Here is a 25,641-nt window from a genome sequence, read left to right as displayed (position 1 = left end):
ATTAAAAAAAAATGTTTTAAAAAATTCAAATAAACCGTGCATCGCACGGGCTTCATCTAGTATCATATTATATCCGACTTTATATTAGTCGGGATGAGATTATGAGTCCCTGTATTAGTACATTCATTGACACACTCTTTAGATTCTGGTTATTTAGGAATATAATAGGATGTTTAGGCCATATTCGCCTTTTACTAAACCAATTACTTTACAAGTATTGGATACGCTCACAACCTTAGTTGCATTAAAAAATTTCCGTGTTAATAATGGTTACAACTTACAAATTACAAGATCAAATATATTATCAATCCTTTTAATAAACCTATATTCATGTCTTAAAAAAAAACCTATATTCATAATTCATGACCTAATGCAGAGACTATGACTTTGAATTGCTATTAGTCACCCATTCACCTTGACTCCTCATTATCAACATGGTATTTAATTCAAAGCTAAGTTCTAAGGATCTTTAAAAAACATTATTTTTTTTTGTATCCGCGCGCGTGTGCGCTTTAGTTATTATGACAACTAAATTTTTCCTAAATTAGATTATTATTTCGTATCTATTTTAGCTACGTATTTAACATAAATTCACAATTGTATAGTAATAGTATATATGTTGACGTACTTTATTTTATGTTACTTTTACGTCGTAATTACGTAAACCCTAACTGTTTAAGCTTAAAACAAGCTCCATGGTTATTTTTGATTACCTAGCCATCCATAGTCAAAGCAATCTCTGTAAGAAAAAACACCAATAATTCTGAAAAATGGAACTTTCCCTCCATTTTGAAAATTAACTCTTTTTCACAAACACCCAACAAAAAATGGCGGCAATTTGAAAAATTAGGGAAAGCGTTACTTCACTGCATATACACATCATTTCTCACTCAGCAATTCTATCCAAATTATCCGAAGAATCAACAAATCCAATCTTCTGTGACCTAGCAATCGTCACCCCCGTCGCCGCACACCAGCATTCCTTGGTGGGTCTTTAGCCTGCTGTCGCCGACGTCACCGTACACAAATCATAGTTCCATTTGCTGGGGTTTTTGTTTATGATAAGGTAGTCTTACCCTTTTCTTCAATAACCTAGAATTCATTTCAATTATTAATGTTTTAAAAAAATAAAGTTGGGATCTTTATTTTAATTTTTGGTAGAATCATGGTTTGTGTAGCCGACTTTGATTGTTTTTGTTGTTGTTTATTGATTGGATTTGGGTTTTTGTTGCGTTATTTCATTTGGATTGTTTTTTTGATTATGGGTTTTTCTTAATTTGATCTAATTTGTAAAAATGTGTTTGGTGAATTGGTTGTTTTGTGATTGTGTTATAAAAATGTGGGGTTGTTTTGTTTTTGTAATTGTGTGGTTGTATTACTTTTGATTTGGGGTATTTCATTTGAAAAACGGGGAGGAATTTGAGAGGGGATGGATGGAGAATTGGGGTTGTTCCAATTGATTTTTAGATGAATTTTAATAAGCAATTCATTTAATTTATTCAAAGTTGAGTTTTTCGTTTTGTTCAAGAGGTAGTGAGATGAGTTTTTGGGTCAAAATAAAGGGTTTAATGGGTTTTAATTCAATGATTGTGGTAACTTGATTGTGTCTTAGGGGTAGTTTGGTTGGATAATTTGGAATGAGTTAAAATGGAGTTAGAATCCATTCCATCTACTTTTTTTGTTTGGTTGAGTTTTTTTAGTAATGGAATCTCATACCCGAGGGTCTTTTCTAGTGTATGGAGTTTGGACACGATGGGTGATGTTAGTGTTGGCTTCATGATTGCGTAGAGGGGTTTACCTATTTGGCTATTTGGTTATGAATTTTGGTTTCATGGTGTGAAAAGCATTCACCTTTCATCATAATGGATTCTTAAAATACAAAAAAAGAAAAAAAGGGGTGGGTGATTCTATGAGAATGATGGCTGTTAACTTAGTATTGTGATATGAGAAATGCTAGAACGTAGATGATGAAGAAATTCCTTGTAATTTGAGTTGTTAGCTAAACATTATTTTTTTCTATTTGGTATGTATGATCTTGTATTAACACTCATTTCTAAATTTCTTGTTTGCCAGTCATTCTTGTGTACGTGTACGTGCGTGTTTTTCCATTCTCTAGCGGTCAATGAATTTGGTATAATGTTAAGAGTTGTGATGAATCATGCATGTAACTAACGTAAGACAAAGAGACTGCCAATAGTGAAGCAACCTAAACTGTTATGTGTTATCACTGTTATGTGTAATGTTTTTTATTTTTTTTATTTTTTTTTTGGGTAATTGTTTTCATTTTTTACATCATGCAATTGGTTTGTTATATTAGAGTTGTTTATTCATATTTTTTCAAGCATGATGCATTTATATCTAATGGATGCATCAGCAAAACTACATGGATTCAAATGTTGATTGTACTATCATGTGTTCAATGTTACCTTTATTTAATTAGTAGTTTTGAGAATGTCTGTGGTCCCATTTTTGTCAAAGATTGTAGCCTGTAAAGATATCATCTCAGCATGTTTCTCATTAAATGATTTACTTTCTTTACATATCCAGGAATGGGGGCGAAAGAGACTGAAAGTACCAGAGTTGTGGCTTTTGATAATTCTAAAGAAAATGATCCTAGTATTAAAACCTCAAAAGGAAAACAGAAAAAAAGAGATAGAAATGAGATCAATGCATTGGCTTCTCGGAGAATGCCAAAGCGTGCTGCAGCATGTTCCAACTTTAAGGAAAAAAATCTTCGTCTATCTGAGAAAGATCACCTCGTGGATACAAAAAGGGTGCCCATTGTTGAAAATGAAATTGCTGCTATTGGCTTGACCACTGGCCATGATGTTCCTAGACCCAATCGTCGTCTCATAGACTTCATTTTTCATGATGAGGATGGGAAAGCACAACCAGTGGAGATTCTTGAAGTTACGGACTTGTTTATTACTGGTGTAATCTTGCCACTAGAGCCTAGTGGTGACCCTAGTAAAGACAAGGGAGTAAGATGTGAAGGCTTTGGTCGAATTGAAACATGGGATATCTCTGGCTATGAAGATGGTGAACCAACCATCTGGATATCCACAGAGTTAGGTGATTATGATTGTGGAAAGCCAGCTGCCTCCTACAAGAAAATATATGGACTCTTTTATGAGAAGGCACGTGCATGCATTGAAGTCTACAAGAAACTGTCCAAGTCTCTAGGAGGTAACCCGGATATAGCTCTCGATGAATTGATTGCTTCTCTAGTTCGCTCAATGAGTGGCAGTAAAAATTTTCCCCCAGGTGCTTCCATAAAAGAATTCATTATTTCACGGGGTGATTTCATTTACAACCAGCTAATTGGATTAGACATTACATCCAACAAGAAAGATCAGAAGTTTTCTGATCTACCTGTGCTTCTCACCCTTCGTGATGAGTGTAAAAAGAATATGGCATATGCACAAGAAACCACGATTCCTGTAAACCTGTCTTCTGGTGGGAGTTTGAAGATTGGGGATGTAGAGAAGAAAAATGAGTCTGAAAAGCCTGATTCTGAAGAGGACGAGGATGCAAAATTGGCCAGATTGTTACAGGAAGAAGAGGAATGGAAGTCTATGAATCAAAGGAAGGGAAGACGCCAAACTGGTCCAAACAAGTACTATATCAAGATTAATGAAGATGAGATTGCAATTGACTATCCTCTCCCTGCTTACTACAAGCCTAACAATGAAGAGACTGATGAGTACATCATCTTTGACAATGACATGGATGTCACTGATCCAGATCAGCTACCAAGAAGCATGCTTCATAATTGGTCACTTTATAACTCCGACTCAAGATTAGTTTCTTTGGAACTTCTTCCAATGAAGCCATGTGACGACATTGATGTTACCATATTTGGGTCAGGGATCGTCACAGATGATGATGGGAGTGGTTTTTGTCTTGATGCTGACGATCAATCTTCATCAGCTTCTTCTGAGGCTCAGGATGTGGGTGGAATTCCTATCTATTTGAGCTCGATAAAGGAATGGATGATTGAGATTGGAGCTTCCATGGTCTTTATATCTATCAGAACAGATATGGCCTGGTATACCTCTTTTCTTATTTGAAATTAGCTTAAATTTTTTTAAATGTTGAGACTTAAGGCTTTCATTGTTATAAATCCTATAATTTATATGTTATTACCTTTCATTTGTGATTTATCTTAGCATCATGTTTCCGGGCCCAGTTTTATGATAGTTTAGGCTAACATATTCATTTTCACTGGGATGCTGTCATCGCTTGATGAAAAACTTCATTCAGCATTGAATATAAATTTCAGTTTATCGTGGTTTCACATCTACAAACCAATCCTTGTTTGTCTTAACAAATTTCTCTCATGTTTTTGTTACCGTACTAAGTCAGGTTCACTTGAATACCACCGGTAATTTCATGTTGCATTTATTTGGATGAACTTTTCTAATATGGTAAAAAAATTGGTTCTTATTGGCCCTCCCATAAAGAGTTATTTGGTGATGTTTTTATTCAACTCTCCACTTCTGCTGAGTCATGATCGTGCTTATGAGTTTCGTAACTTGTCTTTACAGGTATAGGCTTGGAAAGCCATCACCGCTATATGCTCCATGGTATGAAACAGTTATGAAAACAGCAAGGCTTACTGTTAGCATCATTACACTGTTAAAGGAGCAGAGTCGTGTGGCACGTCTATCCTTTGCTGAAATTATCAAAAGAGTGGCAGAATTTGGAAAGGACCACCCTGCCTTTATATCATCTAATCCAGGCATGGTAGAAAGGTATGTGGTGGTCCATGGCCAGATATTACTGCAACAGTTTGTAGAGTATCCTGATAATACCATCCGGAACTGTCCTTTTGTAACTGGGCTTTATGATAAAATGGTTACAAGGCATCACACAAAATGGATTGTGAAGAAAAAGGCTGTGACCAGGAGAGGTGCAAACTTGAATCCAGTGGCTAAAATGGTTCCTGTTGCAAAAAGGAAATTAATGCCAGCCACAACCACTAGATTGATCAACAGAATATGGGGACAATTCTATTCAAATTATTCACCGGAAGAGTCCAAGGAAGAAGTTGTTGAACTGAAAGAGGAAGAAGTTCTGGAGGAGGAAGAAGAATCGGAAGAAATTGTTGAGGAGGACCAAGAAGAGAGTGTCTCTGTTGAGAAACCTGACAAAACCCATAAAGCAAGTGGGAATAGAAAGCTCAATTGTTCATCTCAGGACATTAAATGGGAAGGAGAGCCACTTCTGAAAACCAGTGCCAGGGAGACCTTCTACAAACAGGCTAAGGTGTTTGGAGATTTAGTTGTTGTTGGGGGTTGTGTCCTTATTGAAGCAGATGAATCAGTAGAACTGCCTCCTATGTATTTTGTTGAATATATGTTTGAGAAATCAGGTGGCAAGAAAATGATCCATGGACGACTGATGCTGAGAGGATCTCAAACAGTTCTTGGGATTGCTGCTAATGAGAGAGAGGTGTTCTTGACTGAAAACTGCTTAGACTTTGAGTTGGGGGATGTTAAACAAAGTGTGCAGATTGAGTTTTGCCAGGTGCCATGGGGATATCAACACCGGAAGGATAATGCTGTAAATGACAAGATTGACCAGACAAATGCAGAGGAGAGAAAGTGCAAAGGATTGCCATTGGAATATTACTGCAAAAGCTATTATCAGCCGGATAAAGGTGCATTTATTTGTCTCCCAAAAGACACAATGGGAAGTGGAAATGGTGTCTGCTTTGCTTGCAAAACTAAAGAGGCTGAGAAGGAGCAGAAATCCCTTAAGGTTAATTCGTCTAAAACTTGCTTTGTTTACGAAGGAGCTGAGTACAATGTTGAGGACTTTTTCTATGTAGCCCCACGATATTTTGCTGAAGATGAGAAAGACAGCGAAACTTTTAAGAGTAGCAGGAATGTGGGCTTGAAACCCTATGTGATTTGTCAGCTCTTAGAGATTGTGATGCCTAAGGCTTCTCGAAAAGTTGATCCTGAGTCCGTAAAAATTAAAGTCAGGAGATATTTCAGACCTGAAGACATTTCAGCAGAGAAAGCCTATCGTTCTGACATTCGTGAGGTTTACTTCAGTGAGCAAATACAATCGTTGGCAGTAGCTGCTGTCCAAGGGAAGTGTCAAGTCAGAAGAAAGAATGATCTGTCATCAGTTACCTACCCTGCTGTTTATGAGCATGTCTTCTTCTGCGAACATCTTTATGATCCTGTTAGCGGAGCTATTAAACAGGTGCAATCTACATATTTTAAATAGATAAAATTATTTAGTGCATTAATTTTGGAACATAATAATAAATTCATCAATCTTAGTGTCGACATATTTTATAAGGCTATGCAACAAGCATCCTTCTAACTTTTTATTTGTCTATTGCAGCTGCCTAGCAATGTCAGGCTTAACTCAATGGTTGACGAATCCATGTCAAGAAGGAAGAAGGGAAAGGCTATAGAAACTGAGGATGATGAACCTGTCAAACAAAAAGATGAATCTTCAAAGAAGCGGTTGGCCACTCTTGATATCTTTGCTGGTTGTGGTGGTCTGTCTGAAGGTTTAGAGAAATCAGGTAGCTTGATTGCACAGTTTTCTGTCATTGCTTATACTTACTTGCCTGAGTGCACATGTGAATCTCACTGTGTGTTTTCTTACAGAAGATTAGAGTATGTCTATTATTGCTTAATAAATTCCACTGGTTATTGCCCACAGGTGTATCACAAACCAAATGGGCTATTGAGTATGAAGAGCCTGCTGGTGAAGCATTTAAGCTCAATCATCCAGAGGCTTCTGTGTTTATAAACAATTGCAATGTGATCCTTAGGTATGCTTTTTTTTAGAATTCTGTGTTTGTATATATATATATATATATATATATATATATATTCTATCAGTACTCATCTCAATGGTTTTGTACAGTGCAATCATGTCAGCTTGTGGGGATGAAGCTGATTGTTTAACGACTCCTGAAGCATCAGAGGAGGCAAAGAAGCTTGATGAGAAGGAAATAAATGCTTTACCTAGACCTGGGCAAGTAGATTTTATAAATGGAGGGCCACCATGTCAGGTATATGCACATTTCTCCTTTATCTCAACCCTGCTTTCAGCTTCCGATGTATTGAGAAATACTAATCATCTTAATTTCACTATGTTGCAGGGGTTTTCTGGAATGAATAGGTTTAACAAAAGTGCCTGGAGTAAGGTTCAATGTGAAATGATCCTAGCTTTCTTATCGTTTGCTGATTATTTCCGTCCTAAATATTTTCTTTTGGAGAATGTGAGGAATTTCGTGTCATTCAACAAAGGCCAGACATTTCGTTTGACCCTGGCTTCTCTTCTTGAGATGGGCTACCAGGTAGTCTGTCTTGTCAATTTTCTATATTTGTTTTTTTTGGTATTAGGTTGCATCCTTGAAGATTTGCTCTGAAATAGCGTACTTATGACTGGCAGAAATTAGAATGTGTTTCTCAGGATATGTAAATTTTCTTTTAGAAGGTCATGATATCCCATATTCTTCCTGTGTTACTTCTGAATTTATGGTGGAACAATTTGTCAGGTAAGATTTGGTATTCTGGAAGCTGGAGCTTGTGGTGTTTCCCAATCCCGTAAACGTGCATTTATCTGGGCTGCATCTCCTGAGGAGACACTGCCTGATTGGCCTGAGCCAATGCATGTTTTTGCTGGTCCAGAGCTCAAGGTCACCCTAGATAGCAATACCCAGTATGCTGCAGTGCGGAGTACAGCAACTGGTGCCCCCTTTCGTTCGATTACTGTTAGAGACAGTATTGGAGATCTCCCTGCTGTAGAAAATGGGGCTTCTCTAGCAACTATGGAGGTAAGATGCCTTGCTTGACATTCATTTTCCGCCCCATATCAGTTACCCTAATTTGAAAATGCACCTTACAATTTATTTATTTTGTTTCACAGTATAAAAATGAGCCTATATCTTGGTTTCAAAAGATGATCCGAGGTGATATGGTGGCTTTAACTGATCATATATCAAAAGAAATGAACGAGTTAAACGTAATTCGCTGCCAAAGAATTCCCAAACGCCCTGGTGCTGACTGGCGAGAACTGCCAGATGAGAAGGTACTTTTCCCATCAGACCTTCCTGATCAGTGAGCTAATTGCTAAATATTTACATAGCTGATGTCTTTCTTTGAATGTTTTTCATTGAACTGTTTGTAACTGAATGCTGTAGTCATTGTTAGTTATGATTTTGTCACATTTGTGTGTTTTCTGGCCTCCAAAAGGCCCAACTAGTGTAATTATATGTCCTGACTAACATATCTGTCTGCAGGTCAAGCTGTCTACTGGACAGATGGTTGATTTAGTTCCTTGGTGCCTGCCAAACACTGCAGAAAGGCACAACCAGTGGAAGGGTCTATTTGGAAGATTGGATTGGGAAGGAAACTTTCCGACCTCTATTACTGATCCACAGCCTATGGGCAAGGTTGGGATGTGCTTTCATCCTGATCAAGATAGAATAGTCACAGTTCGTGAATGTGCTCGATCTCAAGTAAGTCATTGCAGCCTTTTGATTATCCATGGTGCTTTTATAGGCCATAATTCCAATACCCTCTTAGTCTCTTAGAGGAGGGAGTCCCATCTCTTTGAACAGACCATTATACCATCTTAAAAGCACATTTCTAGTTGTATGATTTTGATCAATATAAAAGCTACGATCAAGGTTAACGAATAAATGTTTGTGAATGTTCATTTTTATCGACTGTTGGTGAGTTAAAAAGTATTCTAACATTTTTTATTTACAACTGCAGGGTTTTCCAGACAGCTATAAATTTGCTGGCAACATCCAACATAGGCACCGGCAAATTGGTAATGCAGTTCCACCACCCTTGGCCTTTGCATTGGGTAGGAAACTCAAAGAAGCTGTGGAGAAGAAATGCTGAGTCTGACAATATCATGTCAAACCCAGTACTGGATCTGGCTGCATAAATATCTAATCTATACCTTTGATAGAGTCCCTAAAAACTGTAATTAGCGTGGGTAACCCGTATAGGTAGAAGCAATTTAAGAACTTTGTGATGAATTGATGAGATGAATTGTCTTCAGCTTGTCATTGTCTAGGATATAATGAACTGCACAGTATTGAGCAGTGAAAAAATGAACCTCAGCATTATTTTAAGTTGGCGATTTTCACAATCCTTAAACATGAAGTACTCAACCTTGAGTGATTATAGCTGCATGTATTCTAAACTTACCTTCTATTAGCATACAATAACTTTTCTTTCTTTTTTTTTTTTAAAAAAAAAAGAAGCTGGTACATTGTGAACAGAAAAAAATGACATGTCAGGTTTGTTTAGCCTATTATCTATATAGCCTAATTCTGTAAGCATTATTAGAATGAATTTAAAAATGCTCATAGTTTTATGAGAAACTTAATACAATTATACAAGCAAGTCAAGAGGTACATGATATGCGTGTACGATATAAAAAATTAGAAAAAAAAATAAAAATTAACCATAAAAAAAATAAAAATCAAGAGTAGTTTTTTTCAATAGGGAGTAAGAACAGTTGAAGATATACATTTATGTGAAAGAAGTGGAGTAGTTATTATAGGATAGGCTTTTTTATTTTATTTTATTTATTTATTTTTTTAAATAATGGTTTATGTTTATGGGTAGTTATGGTAGGATAGTTTTTTTTTTATTTTTTATTTTTAAAATTAATTATTAATTGTGGGTAAATAATGTTTTTTAAAAAGTAGAAGGGTATTTTCGGAAAAATAAAATTTATTGATGAAGAAGTCCTTTATCTTTATATAGTACTATAGATATAAAATATCTCAATGTAACTATGCAAGGATTATGTAACTGATGTACTATCTCCGTTTTATATTTTTTGTAACTTTAGAATATTTTATATCCGTCAAGTAATACCCTAAAGTTGCAAAAAAATATGAAATGGAGGTAGTAACTAATATTCGAAGGGAAAGAATAAAATTACAAAAACAAATGTAAGGACTATAGTCTAGTTCGTACCGAGTATGAGAATCCAAGCATCAACTTCAAGACCTCATTATCACCTAAGTGTCTAAGTCTAACTCGTTTGCCAAGAGTATTTTAAATCCAACATTATCTTTATGATCAGTTTAAGTAATCAACACTTCATGTAGGATTGTCCATGAAATATGCAGTATACAATCTATACCTATTATGTAGTACGGAATATATAATAATTAAACCAATATTGTCATATGTCATACTCTTCGTTAAAATCAATAGTGTTATATGTCACACGAGCTAAAGAAATAGTTATTTAGTTATACAATTAAATAAATCTTTTATATAATTGCGGAGTCAATTTTACAACTTAATAACAACTTAACAAGCCTCCAAACTCTTATAGGGCATTTGGTTGGAGGGATAGAAATAAGAGGGATAAGGAGGGAGGATAAAGATAGAGAATTGATAGGTGAGATAAGGATAAATAATTCTTATCCCATGTTTAGTAAGTATGGGAAATAAATTAGGGATATGTAGTAAAATTATAAAAATACCCTTACAAACTTCTACTCTTTTCCTCATCCTATTAATTTCATTAAGGGTAATTTGGTATTTTTAGCCTATTTCTTATCCCTTACACTTATACTACCTCCTAGTTATAGAAGTGGAAGGATAAGAGGGTGTTTTAATCCATATCTTCAACTCCCTTTTAATCCCCATCCCTCTAAACAAATACTACTTTTCTTCTATCCTCATCCTTTATCCTTATCCCTTTTTTTTTATCCCCCTAAACAAACACCCCCTTAATACTTAAAGTATTTGGTATGGACCATACCAGGTATGAGCCTATACTTACTCGTGGGATACGGGTGTAAACTCGGAGTAGGTAGGTTTAGGTCCTTGTTGGCTCTATTTCCTTAAAAAAAAATAAAAAATAAAAATAAAAATAAAATATAAATGCTGGCTGAAGAATTTTGGCATCAATTAAGGGCTTAAGGAGTTAAGGCCATCAGCTCCAAAAATAGAATTAAAGGTACTACTTCAGTTTAGGGTTCTTCCGAGAATTTGGGGATTTACAAAATTTAGGGATTCGCAATCAATCCAAACAGTGTACAATTCAATCAATCTCCAACGAAATGATGCGACCAATTTAATCGATTCACTGAAACAATTTCCTCTTCAGATGATGGCAGTAATGGAAGACAATCAGCAGGAGATGAAGGAGAGAGAAATCGATAAAAGTACGATCAAAGACGACAACGACAATGGCAATGGCAACAGTATAACAATGGCCACGATGAGTCGGAAGGAGAAGAGGAAGGCATTGAAGAAGATGAAGAGGAAGCAAGTGAGGAAGGAGATTGCGAAGAAGGAGAGAGAAGAGGAGGAAGCTCGATTGAATGATCCTGAAGAGCAGATGAGATTGCTGCGGCTGGAGCAAGAGGAAGGGGAGAGAATGGCGAGGGAGCGCATGGTGTTTGAGGAGAGAGAGAGGCAGTTTCTTCGAGCATTGGAGATGGAGAAGAAGAAGCAGGAGGAGGAAGAGGAGTGGCGTAAACTCGATGAGGAATCGAAGAAAGAGCTGGTTTGTATTCTTTGAATTTTGTTTATGTTTGATTGATATAGTTGCTTTGAATTTGAGGTTGTGTAGAGGTTAAACTCGAATGCTTTCGAATGTGCATTTCGTTTTCGAGAATCTGTGTTATGTAGTTATTGGAATTGCCGGTATGACTAGTATTATGATTGTAGTTTGATGATATATGATCTTAGTTCTGTTATTGAAGTGAGCAGTAATGTTGGTGGTGCTTTGATCCTTTTTCTAGTATTTGAGAGATGGTTAATCAACGGTGTTTTGATTACTGTAATAATCGAAGAATGTAACGTGTCTAAGGCGTGAGCTAAACGTGTTCAATATACAATGTGGGGGTTTAATTGGTGTGCTAAAAACATTTTCCATGTTCTCAGGAATTTAATTGCCATGATTATATATGTTTTCATATGTATACCAAATTACCAACTGATTTTCATCTTGTGTGTAATCGTTCTCTTCTATATCGTTACATATAATTTGTAATATTATCATAGGTGCTAGATAATTCATGTTCTTTTGCAGTTTTGCTAAATGTATGTTTTATGGAATGTTTGTTGCTAGGCTAATAATGAGAATGCTGGTGAGGCGAATGAAGATGATGATTGGGAATATATAGAAGAAGGACCAGCAGAAATAATATGGAAAGGAAACGAGATAATTGTTAAGAAGAAAAAAATCAGGGTGCCCAAGAAAGCTCCTGAGATTCTAAAAGAAAATCAGGTAATTGATGTGGATAATAAGTTGGCACTTTTGGGTTTGGCAAATAGTATCAATCCTAAAGTGTAAAGAACTTTTCAGGAAAGTGAAAGACCAATATCGAACCCTCTTGCTCCCCAGTCTGAAGCCTTTGAAGATTATAGGAGTGCGAAAGAGGTTCTAGAAAGTGTTGCACAACAAGTTCCCAACTTTGGAACTGAGCAGGTTTGTGTTTATACTTGTTCTGTTACACATCATCTCTATTTTTTCTATTTCTAGGCGTGATGTTCTCAACCATGTGAAAGGAGAAACATGTTGCACTTTCCCTCACCTGATCTCCTTTTGATACTTCTTTATGGCAGGATAAAGCACATTGCCCTTTCCATCTAAAAACTGGGGTTTGTCGCTTTGGAGCACGGTGTAGCAGAGTTCACTTTTACCCAGATAAAGCTTGTACAATACTTATTAAGAATATGTACAATGGTCCTGGTCTTGCTTGGGAGCAGGATGAAGGGCTTGAGGTCTGTTATTGAAGCCATTGGGTGGTTCTTGTATCCTGAATGTCGTCTTATCTAGCTTTCAACCCCCACCCCCCTTATATTTATTCTTTTGCATGTTTTTAGATGCCGGTTTTTTGTGGTTGAGTCTGCTTACTTGCCCAATATGTACACTTGCTGAACCTTTTTCTGCTGACTAGACATCTCTAATCAAGCTCACAATTCAAATGTGTGAGGTGGAGATTATTAAAATGGAAGTTTATATCCTGTTTTCAACTTTTTTTTGGTCACTGAAACATTATTTATGGAATGTTAGGGTTATAATTCTGCTTCTTTATAACTGCATTAAGCAAATGAATTCTGTCCTTATTTTGATGTCATCAGAGTCCTGCTCAAATGAGTGGTACTTTCCTTAACAGCCAATAGTCTACTGGGGAATTTTGTAGGCGCTGAAGATGGAGAACTGAGCTACATCCCATTATATCATGATCGGTTTTCTTTTCATTGCTTTCAATTGACATGCTGCAATGGTGGAACTTTAAAATGTTTTTTAGGAAGTTGAGGTTTGAACCTTAACCCTCTATTATGAAGAAAAATAAACTAAGACAACTTATTTAATAGGCAACATTATCCAATATGCATTTCTGGGCAACACATGCTTTTTATAATGACTTGGAAATCTTCTGCCTTTGGCCTGTTCTTTTAGTTCTAATGGTATATTAGTATATAATGTAATATACTATATTGTAAAATCACTATTGATTGTGACAAGCTAGAAAGAGAGTATTGATACCTTTTGTGCTCATATCTTTGTCTAATGAACTTAAAAGGAAGCAGACACAAGGCAGCACAAGCAACAATTAATGCTCTATCTTTTATTTGATCTTTATGTCATTATTTACAATTAGGAAAAACAGCATATCCCAACATTAAACCTGATGCATGTGTCGGATAAGTTTAGTACAAGAAAGGAAAGAAAGTTAAGCTATGCCTTTGTGCCTCTTTTAAAAAAACCATCATTCTAAGAAGTCATGAATTTAACAGCGTAATGTTTAACTAGTTTCGTATTGTGGATAGGAACATCATTTGTTTTAGACTATACTTCATTCGTTCGAAATTAGTTGACACCTTTCTTTTTGGAATACATATATAGGCACAGTTTACCCTAACCTTACCAACCAACCCTTCACCTTGGCAGCTTGGCCAATCAGCTTGGCAAGTTAATAGAACCACACCACCACCCCAATATCCGTCTACTCTCTGCCATCCCAACCCCATCCCTGTCATCATCTTCTTCTTCACCATAAAACTTATCCCTTTTCCTTTTCTATCACAAGAGTCACAACCCAACTATTGCCATCTTAATGTCACTATCGTCAACCTCACAATTCACAATCGTACCTGTCACTGCCAGCCACTCCCTTCCTTATCGTCATCTTGGGTGGTTGGGATTTCTGGATCCCCTTTCAAAAAATATCCATAGAAGTCAAAGGAGAGAGATTGGAGATAGAGAGTGGCTAATCGAGTTAGGGTTTCAAAATTGGATTGAGTTAGGGCAGAGACTCACACAATAACACTCGTGGGAGGCTTTGTCAGTGATGAAGTTGATAAACTCCGTCACACAATTTTGCTTTGAGCCTTCATATCTTTTGAGATTTTAGCCATTAAAAAAGGCTTCTTGTTTTTGAAGGAGAGGGAAAGAAAGAAAGGGTGAATAGGGTTGGCTGAATCGCAGGGGATCTGTTGGAGTGGTGGTCATTGTCAGAGATTTGATGGTAGTGGTGATGGCGGTGGAGGTGGAGAGGGAAATATGATGAAGATTGATGCTGTGATCAATAAGGAAAATTGATCATGGTGATGGTAGAAGAGAGAAGAGGAGTTAGTGAATTTTTTTTTGAAACAGAGTTAGTGAAATTAGTGAGAGGTAAATTTGGTATTAAAACTTATCCAAGATAGAAATGGGTCAAAAAGGAATATGTGTCAACTAATTTGGAATAGAGGAAGTACAATTTAACAATGTGCTTAAGATGAAGTGGTAGGAAGTATTATTTCAGAATGTGCTTAAGATGAAGTGGTAAAGGGAAATCTCATACTGGCGAAGTCTGTTGATGCCTATGCAGCTTAACTTTCAGATTAAATTGTTTTGAAGATGAAACAAATCATAGAAATACTCTTCCTCCTCGTTCACTTTACATGTCTTCTGTTGCTGTTTGTATCATGTTCTTTTGTTCTAAGGGGAAGTGAAATTGCTCTCCCTTTTCTGTGGCCTTTTATTTGATCCCATTCGTATTCTGTTATGTTTGACTGATGAATGATGATCAAAGTAACGCACTAAATTTTCTTTAAGATTTTAATTAATTTTTTTTTTCTTCCAATTTTAAACATCTTATCTACTTGCTCGCATTTACTTGAAGAAGTGATTGCTGAATGCTTTGCTTTCTTTGTTAGCATACAGATGAGGAGGTAAAGCAGAGCTTTGAAGACTTTTACGAGGATGTTCATACAGAATTTTTGAAGTTTGGAGAACTTGTGAACTTCAAGGTGATTTTAGTGCTTAAGGACGTGCTCAGTTTTCTTCTATTGACCTCTCTTTAATCACAATTCATAATTGGGTGCAGTTACTTAAGACAGTTCTTTGTTCAATTTTATTGTGTTGTTTGTCATGCTGCCCCACTCTATTTTCTCCTGTTGTTAGGGGGTTGAAGGACTTATTGACTTTTGGCATTGTCAATGAAGCATGTCACTTCTACTTGCTTATGTCATACAGAGTAAATAATTGTCAGCTAACTTTAGACAAGCTGTGTACTCTGTAAATAGTTTCCTGGTGCTTTAGTATCAGTTGTTCTATTGAATATCTAGTTATGTATTATCACTTCATGATGTATTGTTGAGGAACTTTTGTAAGCCTGACCTGGTTCAATGGGTAATTGCTTTTCACAGGTGTGCAAAAATGGTTCTTCCCATTTGCGGGGTAATGTATATGTACATTATAAGTCATTGGAATCAGCCATGCTTGCATACCAGTCTACTAATGGTCGGTATTTTGCTGGGAAACTGGTAAGGTAGTCATGTTTTTAAGTATATATTAGTACTCACATTCTAGTTTTTGTAGTGTTTATATGAAAATCAGGGCAACATAAATTGCGCAGAGCTCTGTTTGTCTTACCCGTTCAATTTCTACATTAAACCATTGGTCGAAAAGATAACCAGTTAGTGTACCACTTCACATTAAGTAATACACAATTTACTAAGGTGTTGGATACATTCATTCTGAGAACTATATCATGTGGAATTGGCTCGCAATGGATAGGTTCCTTATTCAATTTCATTATTAGAGGACAGAATATTGAATTTCCTAGTCGTATTATAAGTCTCACGTGATGTTCTAGAATTAAATTGAAAAATAGGATGAGAAAATTGCATGTAAAACATTTACTATGCATGAAATTGCACAACTTTTTGGGGGAAATTCCAAATAATTAGTTTGATATCTGCAGCAGATGCTTGTGTAAGTGAAGATTTATGTACTAATTGCTAATTGTTCTTGACAGCTGACCTGTGAATTCATTAATGTGACAAGATGGAGGGTTGCTATTTGTGGGGAGTATATGAAGTCAAGGTTCAAGGTATGGTCACAAACTTGGGATTGAATTTCCCCAGGTTTGATCACCATTTACTTTCGCCTTTGATGCTTTTTAGAGTGTTTTGACAAGTAATATGATGAACAGTGATCTTTATATCTTAATGTTTGCATTTTCTATAACAGAGTTGTTCCCGGGGATCAGCTTGCAACTTTATCCATTGCTTCCAAAATCCCGGTGGAGATTATGAATGGGCTGACTGGGATAAACCAGCCCCGAGGTACTGGCTTAAGGAGATGGCTGCTTTATTTGGATACACTGGTGACGATTTCACAGATGAAGTTGGTCTGAGGTGTGTGATAAGTTTATAAAGATAATATGTGCCTATGTATGTCCATTTGCATATCTTCTATGTTTACTTTCAAGTATATATTGCCTTAATTTTAGCTTATTGCTCTCTCTCTGAAAAGTGAGCAACTGTTTTGCTTAGGAAATGTATTGAGGGTTTATTTAATTTTTATAAAGAACCAAATATATGAGGCAAACTGGTAAATTGCTATGTGAAATAGTGAGTAAAGTATTATGATTGAACCTAAATATAGCAGAAAATGTATTGACTTTTACAGATGCAGTGATCAACAAATATGGATCATGACAGAGTAGCCTACTTAATAGATGTTGCTGAGACGGTTATCCTGGCTCTATTATTTCCTAAACTTTTCCTGTCTATGCTGGACTTGCAAACATAGTGATGCTGTTTTTAGGTAATCAAACCAGAAGAATTTTGTGTTGGAATCTATTTGCTAGCGATTGAGCTTTCCGTTTTTTTTTTTTTTTTTTTTGTATAAACTTGTCTCATTTTCATTTCTACAAACTGCCTTATAATAACTTCACTAAGATAATACCTCTGGACTGTAACAGTGCCCGTAGCGTCTGCAGTAGTATAAAATAGTTTGAATATTATATATTCTCGATTTCCCTGGATTGCCCCTGAGCAATCTACAGTTGAGTGTGGTCATTGTTGTGAAACATGAAAGAGGAATGCATGAATTTTCTGACATCAAAGGAATTGACATCCATTGTATGAGGAATAAAAACCCCTATTGTCTGAGGTGGCTTATTACCAACCCCCCCTCCCCTCCTTCCCTCCCCCCATCCCCAAACAGGCCTTTGACAGCCATTTTTTGTGGGGAAAATTTTGTATTTTGTTAATTTGCAGTACAATGAATAAGATTAATTGGATAGGATCTGTGAGGGATCAAATTTTAGATTCTACCTTTGCTGTTCTTTTGACTTGTACAAGTGTATTATTTTGTTTTGCTGAGTCTTGTTCTTTGCTTTATTGTTATTTTTTAAAATCCCCTTCAGCCTTCTCACTCACCTTCACATGTATGTAAATGTTTGCGTTCTACCATCAATGAGGATTCCTTTTTAATAAAAAGTTTCATTTCTCATACTGTTATAACGCTTTATCACCTTTATGTACCCACACTTAGCTTAATAGTGCATGTTATTTATGTTTCGTCTTTTGTATCAGGCACCATTCAAGGAGATCTAGGTCCAGAGGTTTAGACAGCTCTCATAGGAAAAGCTTATCTGATGAGGATGATGGTTACAAGAGAAGGCGCGGAAGGCACAGTCCGCACAGAGGAGATGGCAGAGAGACCAGCAATCTTGACAAGGAGATGCAAGAAGAAAGAAGAACCTATCTAGATCATCGTTGCTTCAAGCACCATGAAACTGATAATGTTGATGTATCAGAGGGGAGCACTGATGGTCATAGATCTGTTGTTGGCATGAAGAGAAGCTCGAAAAAGAGGGAAAGGGAACGACTGTCAGCAGACCGAGACAACAAGAATAGAAAAATTGAAGCTATAAAAATGTTTGTGTTTTACCATCAATGAGCAATCCTTTTAATTTTGATTATTTACCAACTTATATGCTTTATGTACCCACACTTCTGCTTAATAGTGCAAGTTATATATGTTTAGTCTTTTGTGTCAGGTACCATTCAAGGAGACCAAGGTCTAGGGGTTTAGACAGCCCTCATAGGAAAAGCTGTTCTGATGAAGATGATGGTTACAAAAGAAGACGCGGAAGGTACAGTCCGCACAGAGGAGATGACAGAGAGACCAACAATCTTGACAGGGAGATGCAAGAAGAAAGAAGAACCTGTCAAGATTCTCGTTTTGATATATCAGAGGGGAGCACTGATGGTCAGGGATATGTTGCTGGCATAAAGAGAAGCTCAAAAAAGAGGGAAAGAGAGAGATTGTTTACAGACCAAGACAACAAACGTAGAAAAGTTGATGCTACTTCTTCCAAAGGCGAGACTGCAGAGGGAGGAGTAAGTGACAGATACCATAAACACAAGAGTAGAAGCTCAAGTAGGCAGAACGGAGTTGCAGAGTCAGCTCGTGAATGTCGCCACAATAAAGTTGACAAATCTGATGTGGGAAAGAGTCCTTATGGAGAAAAGAATCATGATGAATTTCATAGGTATAAAGATAAACGTGTCACTGCAAAGAAAAATGAGGCAGCCTCCTTAAATTATAATTCTCATGGTGATAGTCAGGACAATGAGGAAGATGAACACGGTCGTAGTAAGGAAAAATCTAGGACGATGAAAGATGAAGCAGAATCATCCAGCAGTGCTTCTCAATGTTCTGATGATAGTAGGCTTGTAAAGGTCGAAAAGAGGCAACAAAAGAAAAGAAGGAAAAGTTCGAGGTTTAAGGATAAGACACGTGCTAAAAAGGATGTAAGAAGAAGCTCAAGGCTACAGAATCAGTCAGGCTCTACAGATACAGAGAGTGATGGGGATGATGATAGACACCATAGACATAGTAGACAACATTCAAGACACGTGATAAATGATGAAGAATCATCAGATGGAGATAAGCTTGGCAGGTATGAGAGAAGATCTTACAAGAGTCGAAGAACAAGGTCTAGGTCCAAGTCCAAGAAAGAGTCAGATCTTGCAGATACAAATAGAAATATGTCACAAGAGTCAGCACCTGAAAGAGACCACAAAAGGCCTTATGAAGAACGTATGTTACAGGTTTATAGAAGTGATGAGGAAGCTACTGCACCTGGAATGGTGGCAACTAGTTTGGTGCATATTAGCTCTAAGGGCATTGATAATGAGGCGAAAGCTGAGCTTGAAAAGGCTTGTCGTCTTGCTGCTTTGAAGAAGTTGGAAGAGATCAGAATGAAGAAAGATACTCAGACTTCATACAGTAAGGAGCCTATTGAAAGTTTGAAAATTTGCACAAAAGAAAATTCACATGGTAGAGTCCTGGAGAAAGCTGATTCAAGTAAAGTGGAATTATATGAAACTTCTATAAAGAGGAGAAGGATTTAGTTTTCAATGAGGTCAGTTAATTTTCAGGTTAATAATTTGCGCCCTTGTTTTGCCAGCCAATATCTGAATATCGTAAAGCATTCTGCATAATGCTGTAAAGTAGAGCAAGCAAGGTATGCTACTGCCATCAGATGCCTGTCTGGATGTTTGTGTATTTTGCAGAAACGATGTATCGGCATTCTTCAGGTGTATGTCTCCATTGATGATGGTTGTGTGAAGTGTTCATTTCTGTGGAAAGTTAAAGTTCATCTTGTATATACTTCATACACTTTAAGGGTTGTTAGGCTTTTAGATTTTGAGATGAAAAAACAGCCAAAAGGAACAAAAATTATTGAGTTAGAACATGGAAGAAATTTTGTTCATTCCAATATGGTAAAAAATGCCTCTGGTTAATGGTTCTTATTAAACCTTAAATGACAGTGTCTGTCCTACATCACCCCATTCCCCACATATATGGTATTCCACTTGTTTTTGGTCGCAACGGCCAAAGATCAGCTTCTTACTCCTACTAGGAAATTGAATTGTACGACCTGATATGGTGTTGCAAGAGATGTGAGACTAAAATTCACATCCTTGCGCATCAGATGTTTATTTTATCACCATAAACGTCCATGAAAAAATTATTGAATATTTTTAAGGTTAGGAGATATAAGTTCATAGATGATTATAAGGGATGATGTTGGAAGGGAGCTAGTGGTGGCGATGCGAAGAGAGAAAGGGGCTCTGATGATATGGTGGAAGCTCTTAGGTGTCACAGTGGCAAGGAGTCTTTGAAGGTTTTTGCTTTATGGGAGATTACTTTGAACCATGCAACCATGTAAAAAGATCCGGGAATATTGTGGCTCACTTAACTGCTAGATTAGTCCCAATCCGAGTCACTTCTTCCTTTTAAAAACTAAGAGAATCTAATTTGGTCTAATTCTATTGTAAATAAGTACTTGTAATAAATTTATGTAGTATATAACTATATATGGTGAAGAGAACACAACCTAAGTGTAAACTAATTGCAGTTTCGTTCCTTGATTGACAAGTCGTTCATGACGTGGATAACTCCGAAAGAGATTATAAGTCATGCTCGTCTTTATTTGTAAGCAGCAACTAATTTCCACAAGGTCAACAGTATGCTTCCTCTCCCAACGATTCACATTTATTATATAATAGGACATTTTTTGTGGTCAGAAAATAGGGCGTTTTGTAAGATGTCTTGCAATTTGTGAAATCCAATTGAAGTTCGTCGGTACACGTTGATTTCCATCTAAGCATAAGTAGATTATTGAAAGAGCTTTAAATACCAGGATGTAAAAGCATCAGTAGGACATTTGAATATTAAAGGTTGCATATTTAGATGATAATATGAATGTAAGCAATAACTTGGAGAGAACATGATGGTTACAGCAAATCAAAATGATACAAAAAGAACACATGGTGACCAGAGACATCAACAGGCAGATTTAGCACTTGAGGAATCACCACACCCTGCGCTTACATGAGATATTATGCAGGATAAAGCCGTAAACCTTCATTTCAGACACGACTCCCTAACTCCCGTCAGATTCAACCAATACCATCTGTACTTAGTATATATTACAATTGAAAGGGTGTACAAACCCTCATTCTATATATGATTCCTGCAAGAACCATAAACAAGTGAGGGACTCAGGGATTCACAAACCAGAGCAAAGATATACACAAGGGGTTTTTATAATCAATATTTTATACCTGCAATACATCACAAGTTTAAACAGTTGGTCTCTTGCTTGAAACTTCTTTTGTCAGAACATCTCCCTTCTCCTACAAACAAATCCCAAATTTTAGTGTTTACATACAGCAGCTGCTTGTGACAGTGTTAAGTTCAGCCCAATGATACCATAAATTACTACTTCGTATTAGTTAGATGCTAACTCCTGTAGCAGCAATTCATAAAATACAGTTTATGAGTCATGACAAAATAATGCAATTAATACCTCTGACAAGCTAATTATACAACTAACTGTAGTTGATTGGTGGTCAAATAGATGGGAAATCAGTGAGGCACAACTCTGTTTTTCTTCAACTGAACCTCAAGTATATTAACTATGCTACGTGGTCTCTTCACATTACATATTACTCCAGGTAACCTTATGGGTCATGGTTCATGGTATTTTAACTATGAGAAAATTGCACTCATAATTTTAACAGGTACCTCTATACTTTGGACATGAATCTATAACCATTTCCATGTAGCACAGCATCTCAGAATTTAGATATTTCTAGCCAGTAAATCAGAGAATGACAACATTCTCTCTCAGAATATACATTCTCTGTAATCCACATGTAAAAGCCTTTACCAAGATTTAGCTACATTCTACTGTGTAATGTGATAATTTCTTTCAAGTTCAAATCTTCAAACCGTAGAGAAATGCACCACAGAGATAATCTCTACCAGCATTTGAGAAATGCAACAATCACATCATAAGCTTATGAGGAAAAGTATAAAAAAGAAACACAATTGATTAAGGGGCAAAACTTTCACTGAAGGTGACAAGGGGCCAGAGAAGTATCTAACACTTGATCAAATATTTGCAGCAACCAAAACTAAAAATCTTTTTAAAGGGGAAAAAACATGTCAAACACAATGGGGTATTAGATAAAGAATAGATTAGTAAAAAGAGAGTACAATTAACCCATGGTAGATGTAAGTAGTCAATCTACTAATAAGTGGTGGTTGGTATAGACTATAGAGTAGGATGAGGTGTGAGTGTACCCACTCTTTTCCGTAAACTAATTAGAGAAATAAGAACAAATTTATTTCAATAACAAGTACACAAGCACCAATATGTACTACAATTTAAATAACATAGATCTAGCCTATATGACATTTGATACATTCAGAAAGCTAGAAGCTACTTGAGAACTGCTAGTTTATCAAATGCAAAACAGAAATTATTGTTTACTGAAATATAAGTTTTTAACTATACTACTTTTTATAGCTCATTTGAAAAATATTGAGGGTAATTAAAGAAAAAGAAAACAAACAGTGGCATAATGAATGGAATAAAATGCAAACAAATACAGAAATTTGTTTTAAAAAACCTTCACTAAACAAAGATAGCAATGAAATAAGAAAGATTCATGTTCATCCAATTAGAATGTGATCATATTTTATTATTACGATATATAGTTTAAAATTAACACCAAAAATCAAGAAAAGTGTCACAATTTCAGATCTACATCTCGTAGTCAGCCTGTGCATTCCCTCCCAAATTAAACTCTGTAAGCCAATGACATAACTGTGGCAAAACAACTGGATTATTGACTAGAATGAGCTTTAACTGAGCCTCAAACGTAACATCTTGTATCTAGAGCCCACCCTTCAAGGCTTGAAGCAGTTGCAATGAGTTCCACATTAACAGTCAAAAAAGCAAGTCAAGTTGGGCATTGCATTGATATGAACTATCTTATTCAAGTCCAACATATCTTCCTCATAATAAAGTTAGCCCTAAGCCTAATTTTTTACAGTCCACTTGAAGCCACCAATACTTATAGAAGTGAAGTGCTTATTCACAAGACAATAATATCCTTATCATACTTTAGTAGCAGGGACAGTATATGAGCAAAATGCAGGAGAAGTCCTTAACACTAATATCACTCCATAAGAAATGTTTTACACATGGAAATGATGGAATCATCAAGTCTCATGGATATTGGTCACTAGTCATCCTTTCAGCTTCTAAAGAAATTGAAGTTCCCAAGGCTAATTATATTAGGCCAAAAAAAGGCATTGACTAAAGAATCCGGGATTTGAGTAAAGAGATTTGTGCACACAGGATATTAATTCCCTTTCAGATTCAACATTTCAAATATTAATTCCCTTTAAAGGTCAACATTTCTAAGCTTCAAGGGGGCTGAAATTATGAAAATCCTTAGATGTACTCTATGCACAAAAAATATGCCTCTGTAGATAATACCACATTGCTGAGCTATAGGGCTTAAATAAATATCAATTCTCACTGACGGCCAAAAAAAAACACTATGTACAAGATACAAATTCCAAATTTCTTATGGCTGAAGTACAAACACATGTCATTCTAATGATTTTCTAGGAAGCTATACTTTCCCTGCCAAACCTGCTAAAGCTCAATGAAGTCACAAAGTCAACCTTTCACAATTAGCAGCAACAAAGATGACCTTGTAATGTCCAATCAAATGCAAGGTCTTATATGCATAACAAACCTTTGATCATTGACTTAGTATTAATTAATGGGTGCGATTTCTTAAAGGCATAGAGACAGGACATGGCCATCTCATTTCACATTTCACTCTTTTATGTGTCCGTATCACACCTATACTGACCGAGTCCATGTCCGATTCCACACATAATAGCCAGCCAAGGACTAGAAATCAGGCAATCTCCATAACACCCACAAAGAAATAGCAACTATTAATCGAAAACATATCCAATTTACTCAAATCCAACAACAGAGGAATCACTTTACTTCTGTGTGACACATTCTAAACCCACAACAAATCATACACTCATACTACAAGATTAAACCTACAAGTAAAGCTAAGAATTGGGCAATTCAGGACAATTGATTACAACATAGTTCATTTCTTCAAAACACAATAACACCATGATTTCACAACAATTTCTAACACATGCATGAAAATTTCCATAAATATTGAGATAAAAACATCAGGGTATTACATAAAATCTCAAAAAAATAAATCAAAGAAAACAAAAAAAAACATACCATTCCTTTAGATTCATAATAATCATTCAATGCCCATTGATATCTCGATTGATCCAACCCCAACCAATTCGCCACATACTCATCTACACTCGCATGAACTAAATTTTCCCAAAAAAAGAAAAAAGGTAAGAACAAAAAAAACCCAAAAGAAGCAACAATAAAGTGAGCAAGTAAAGAATCCAGAAATGGGTTAAAACGGTACCGTTTTGAGCTTTAGCAATGGCTTCCCAGAAGAAAGCGAAGCGGTCACCGGCAGGTTCGAATTTGGCCGGAGGCGGCTGAACCGGCGGCGGAGAATTGACGGCGATATTTTTGTGGGGTTGTGAAATGACGGCGGGAGGAGCTTCGGAAGTGGGTTTAGGGGTCGGAGGAGGAGTCAGGAATACGGTGTATGGTCCGATCTTGCCGATTGCCGGCGGCGGCGTTGGCGGCGGAGGTGTTGTTGGGTCGTTTGATTTCGCCATTTTCCGGCGAGGGAGGAGAGAGAATGAGAGAGTGAGGGTGTAGTGCGAAGAGGAAAGAGGGAAAGAGATGAACTTTACTTGGTTTTTTTTGGTGGCTTTTTAACAAGTTTAAAAAAGAAAGTGTTGTAGATTTTGTAAGGTTGTACTCTTAAGTATATACCACACCCGACTCGATCTAATTTGAAATCGATTCGAAAAATATGTGATTTAGATTTTGACTCATATGAACACAATAATTTAATATGATTCTAGTTTATAGATAGAACAGATCTAACCCAATCTTACTGAAAACGACTCGGACACCTAAATTGATACCTCTACTAGTTGTAAGTTTGTAACTTGTAAAGAAAAGGGTAAAAAACTATGAAGTAGAAAGTACCAAAAAACAAAAGGGAGTAGTATTAGGAAATCCGTTGCGGGGGCATGCTTGGATTGAGAGTAATATATTAAGGGGGTAATAAAAGTCAAATTTGAAAAAAATAATAATTAGAGGTATTGTATTGTTGTAAGAGATATGATGTTTACAAATGAAATAAGATAGTTGTGCCTCGAGGAAAAGAGAGAGATGGAGGAATTATTATCCTCATAATGAAGGTAATAGTTCCTCTTTTTTCACCTCATACCACACCATCACTACATAATTTTCCTTACAATCACACTCTCACTAGTTTAGGGACGCTTAGTCATCAATTATTTATTTATTTATTTATTTTTGCCAGAAAATCTAATTAAAAAATATTCTTTATTGTTGAGCTGGCAATAGTAATCATGAGG

General features: G+C 36.3%; 3 protein-coding genes across 3 annotated transcripts; 2 read left to right on the top strand and 1 right to left on the bottom strand.

The window, feature by feature from the left end:
* The first annotated feature begins 731 nt into the window (after window positions 1-731).
* LOC145579940 (DNA (cytosine-5)-methyltransferase 1B-like) lies at window positions 732-9,303 on the top strand. Its single transcript, XM_081637248.1, has 11 exons — window positions 732-1,066; window positions 2,548-4,048; window positions 4,548-6,216; window positions 6,361-6,547; window positions 6,688-6,799; window positions 6,895-7,042; window positions 7,133-7,330; window positions 7,532-7,810; window positions 7,903-8,064; window positions 8,276-8,494; window positions 8,754-9,303. Exons 2-11 carry the CDS (start codon window positions 2,550-2,552, stop codon window positions 8,883-8,885), a joined length of 4,605 nt encoding a protein of 1,534 aa, XP_081493374.1. The 5' UTR covers window positions 732-1,066; window positions 2,548-2,549; the 3' UTR covers window positions 8,886-9,303.
* Window positions 9,304-10,968: 1,665 nt separating this feature from the next.
* On the top strand, window positions 10,969-20,534 carry LOC145579939 (uncharacterized). The gene is made up of 10 exons (XM_081637247.1): window positions 10,969-11,526; window positions 12,094-12,252; window positions 12,331-12,453; window positions 12,591-12,749; window positions 15,174-15,266; window positions 15,666-15,782; window positions 16,277-16,351; window positions 16,492-16,658; window positions 17,844-18,188; window positions 18,311-20,534. Exons 1-10 carry the CDS (start codon window positions 11,125-11,127, stop codon window positions 19,668-19,670), a joined length of 3,000 nt encoding a protein of 999 aa, XP_081493373.1. The 5' UTR covers window positions 10,969-11,124; the 3' UTR covers window positions 19,671-20,534.
* A 433-nt stretch (window positions 20,535-20,967) lies between these two features.
* Window positions 20,968-24,971, bottom strand: LOC145578695 (uncharacterized). The gene is made up of 4 exons (XM_081635990.1): window positions 24,606-24,971; window positions 24,404-24,501; window positions 21,390-21,461; window positions 20,968-21,298 (listed from the first exon to the last, which is right to left on the bottom strand). Exons 1-3 carry the CDS (start codon window positions 24,865-24,867, stop codon window positions 21,408-21,410), a joined length of 414 nt encoding a protein of 137 aa, XP_081492116.1. The 5' UTR covers window positions 24,868-24,971; the 3' UTR covers window positions 20,968-21,298; window positions 21,390-21,407.
* Window positions 24,972-25,641: the final 670 nt, after the last annotated feature.

The sequence above is a fragment of the Chenopodium album genome, chromosome 14 (assembly GCF_948465745.1).
Source record: "Chenopodium album chromosome 14, dcCheAlbu1.1, whole genome shotgun sequence".
In the NCBI taxonomy this organism is placed as follows: Eukaryota; Viridiplantae; Streptophyta; class Magnoliopsida; order Caryophyllales; family Amaranthaceae; genus Chenopodium; species Chenopodium album.
This window is presented reverse-complemented; position numbering and strand designations above follow the sequence as displayed.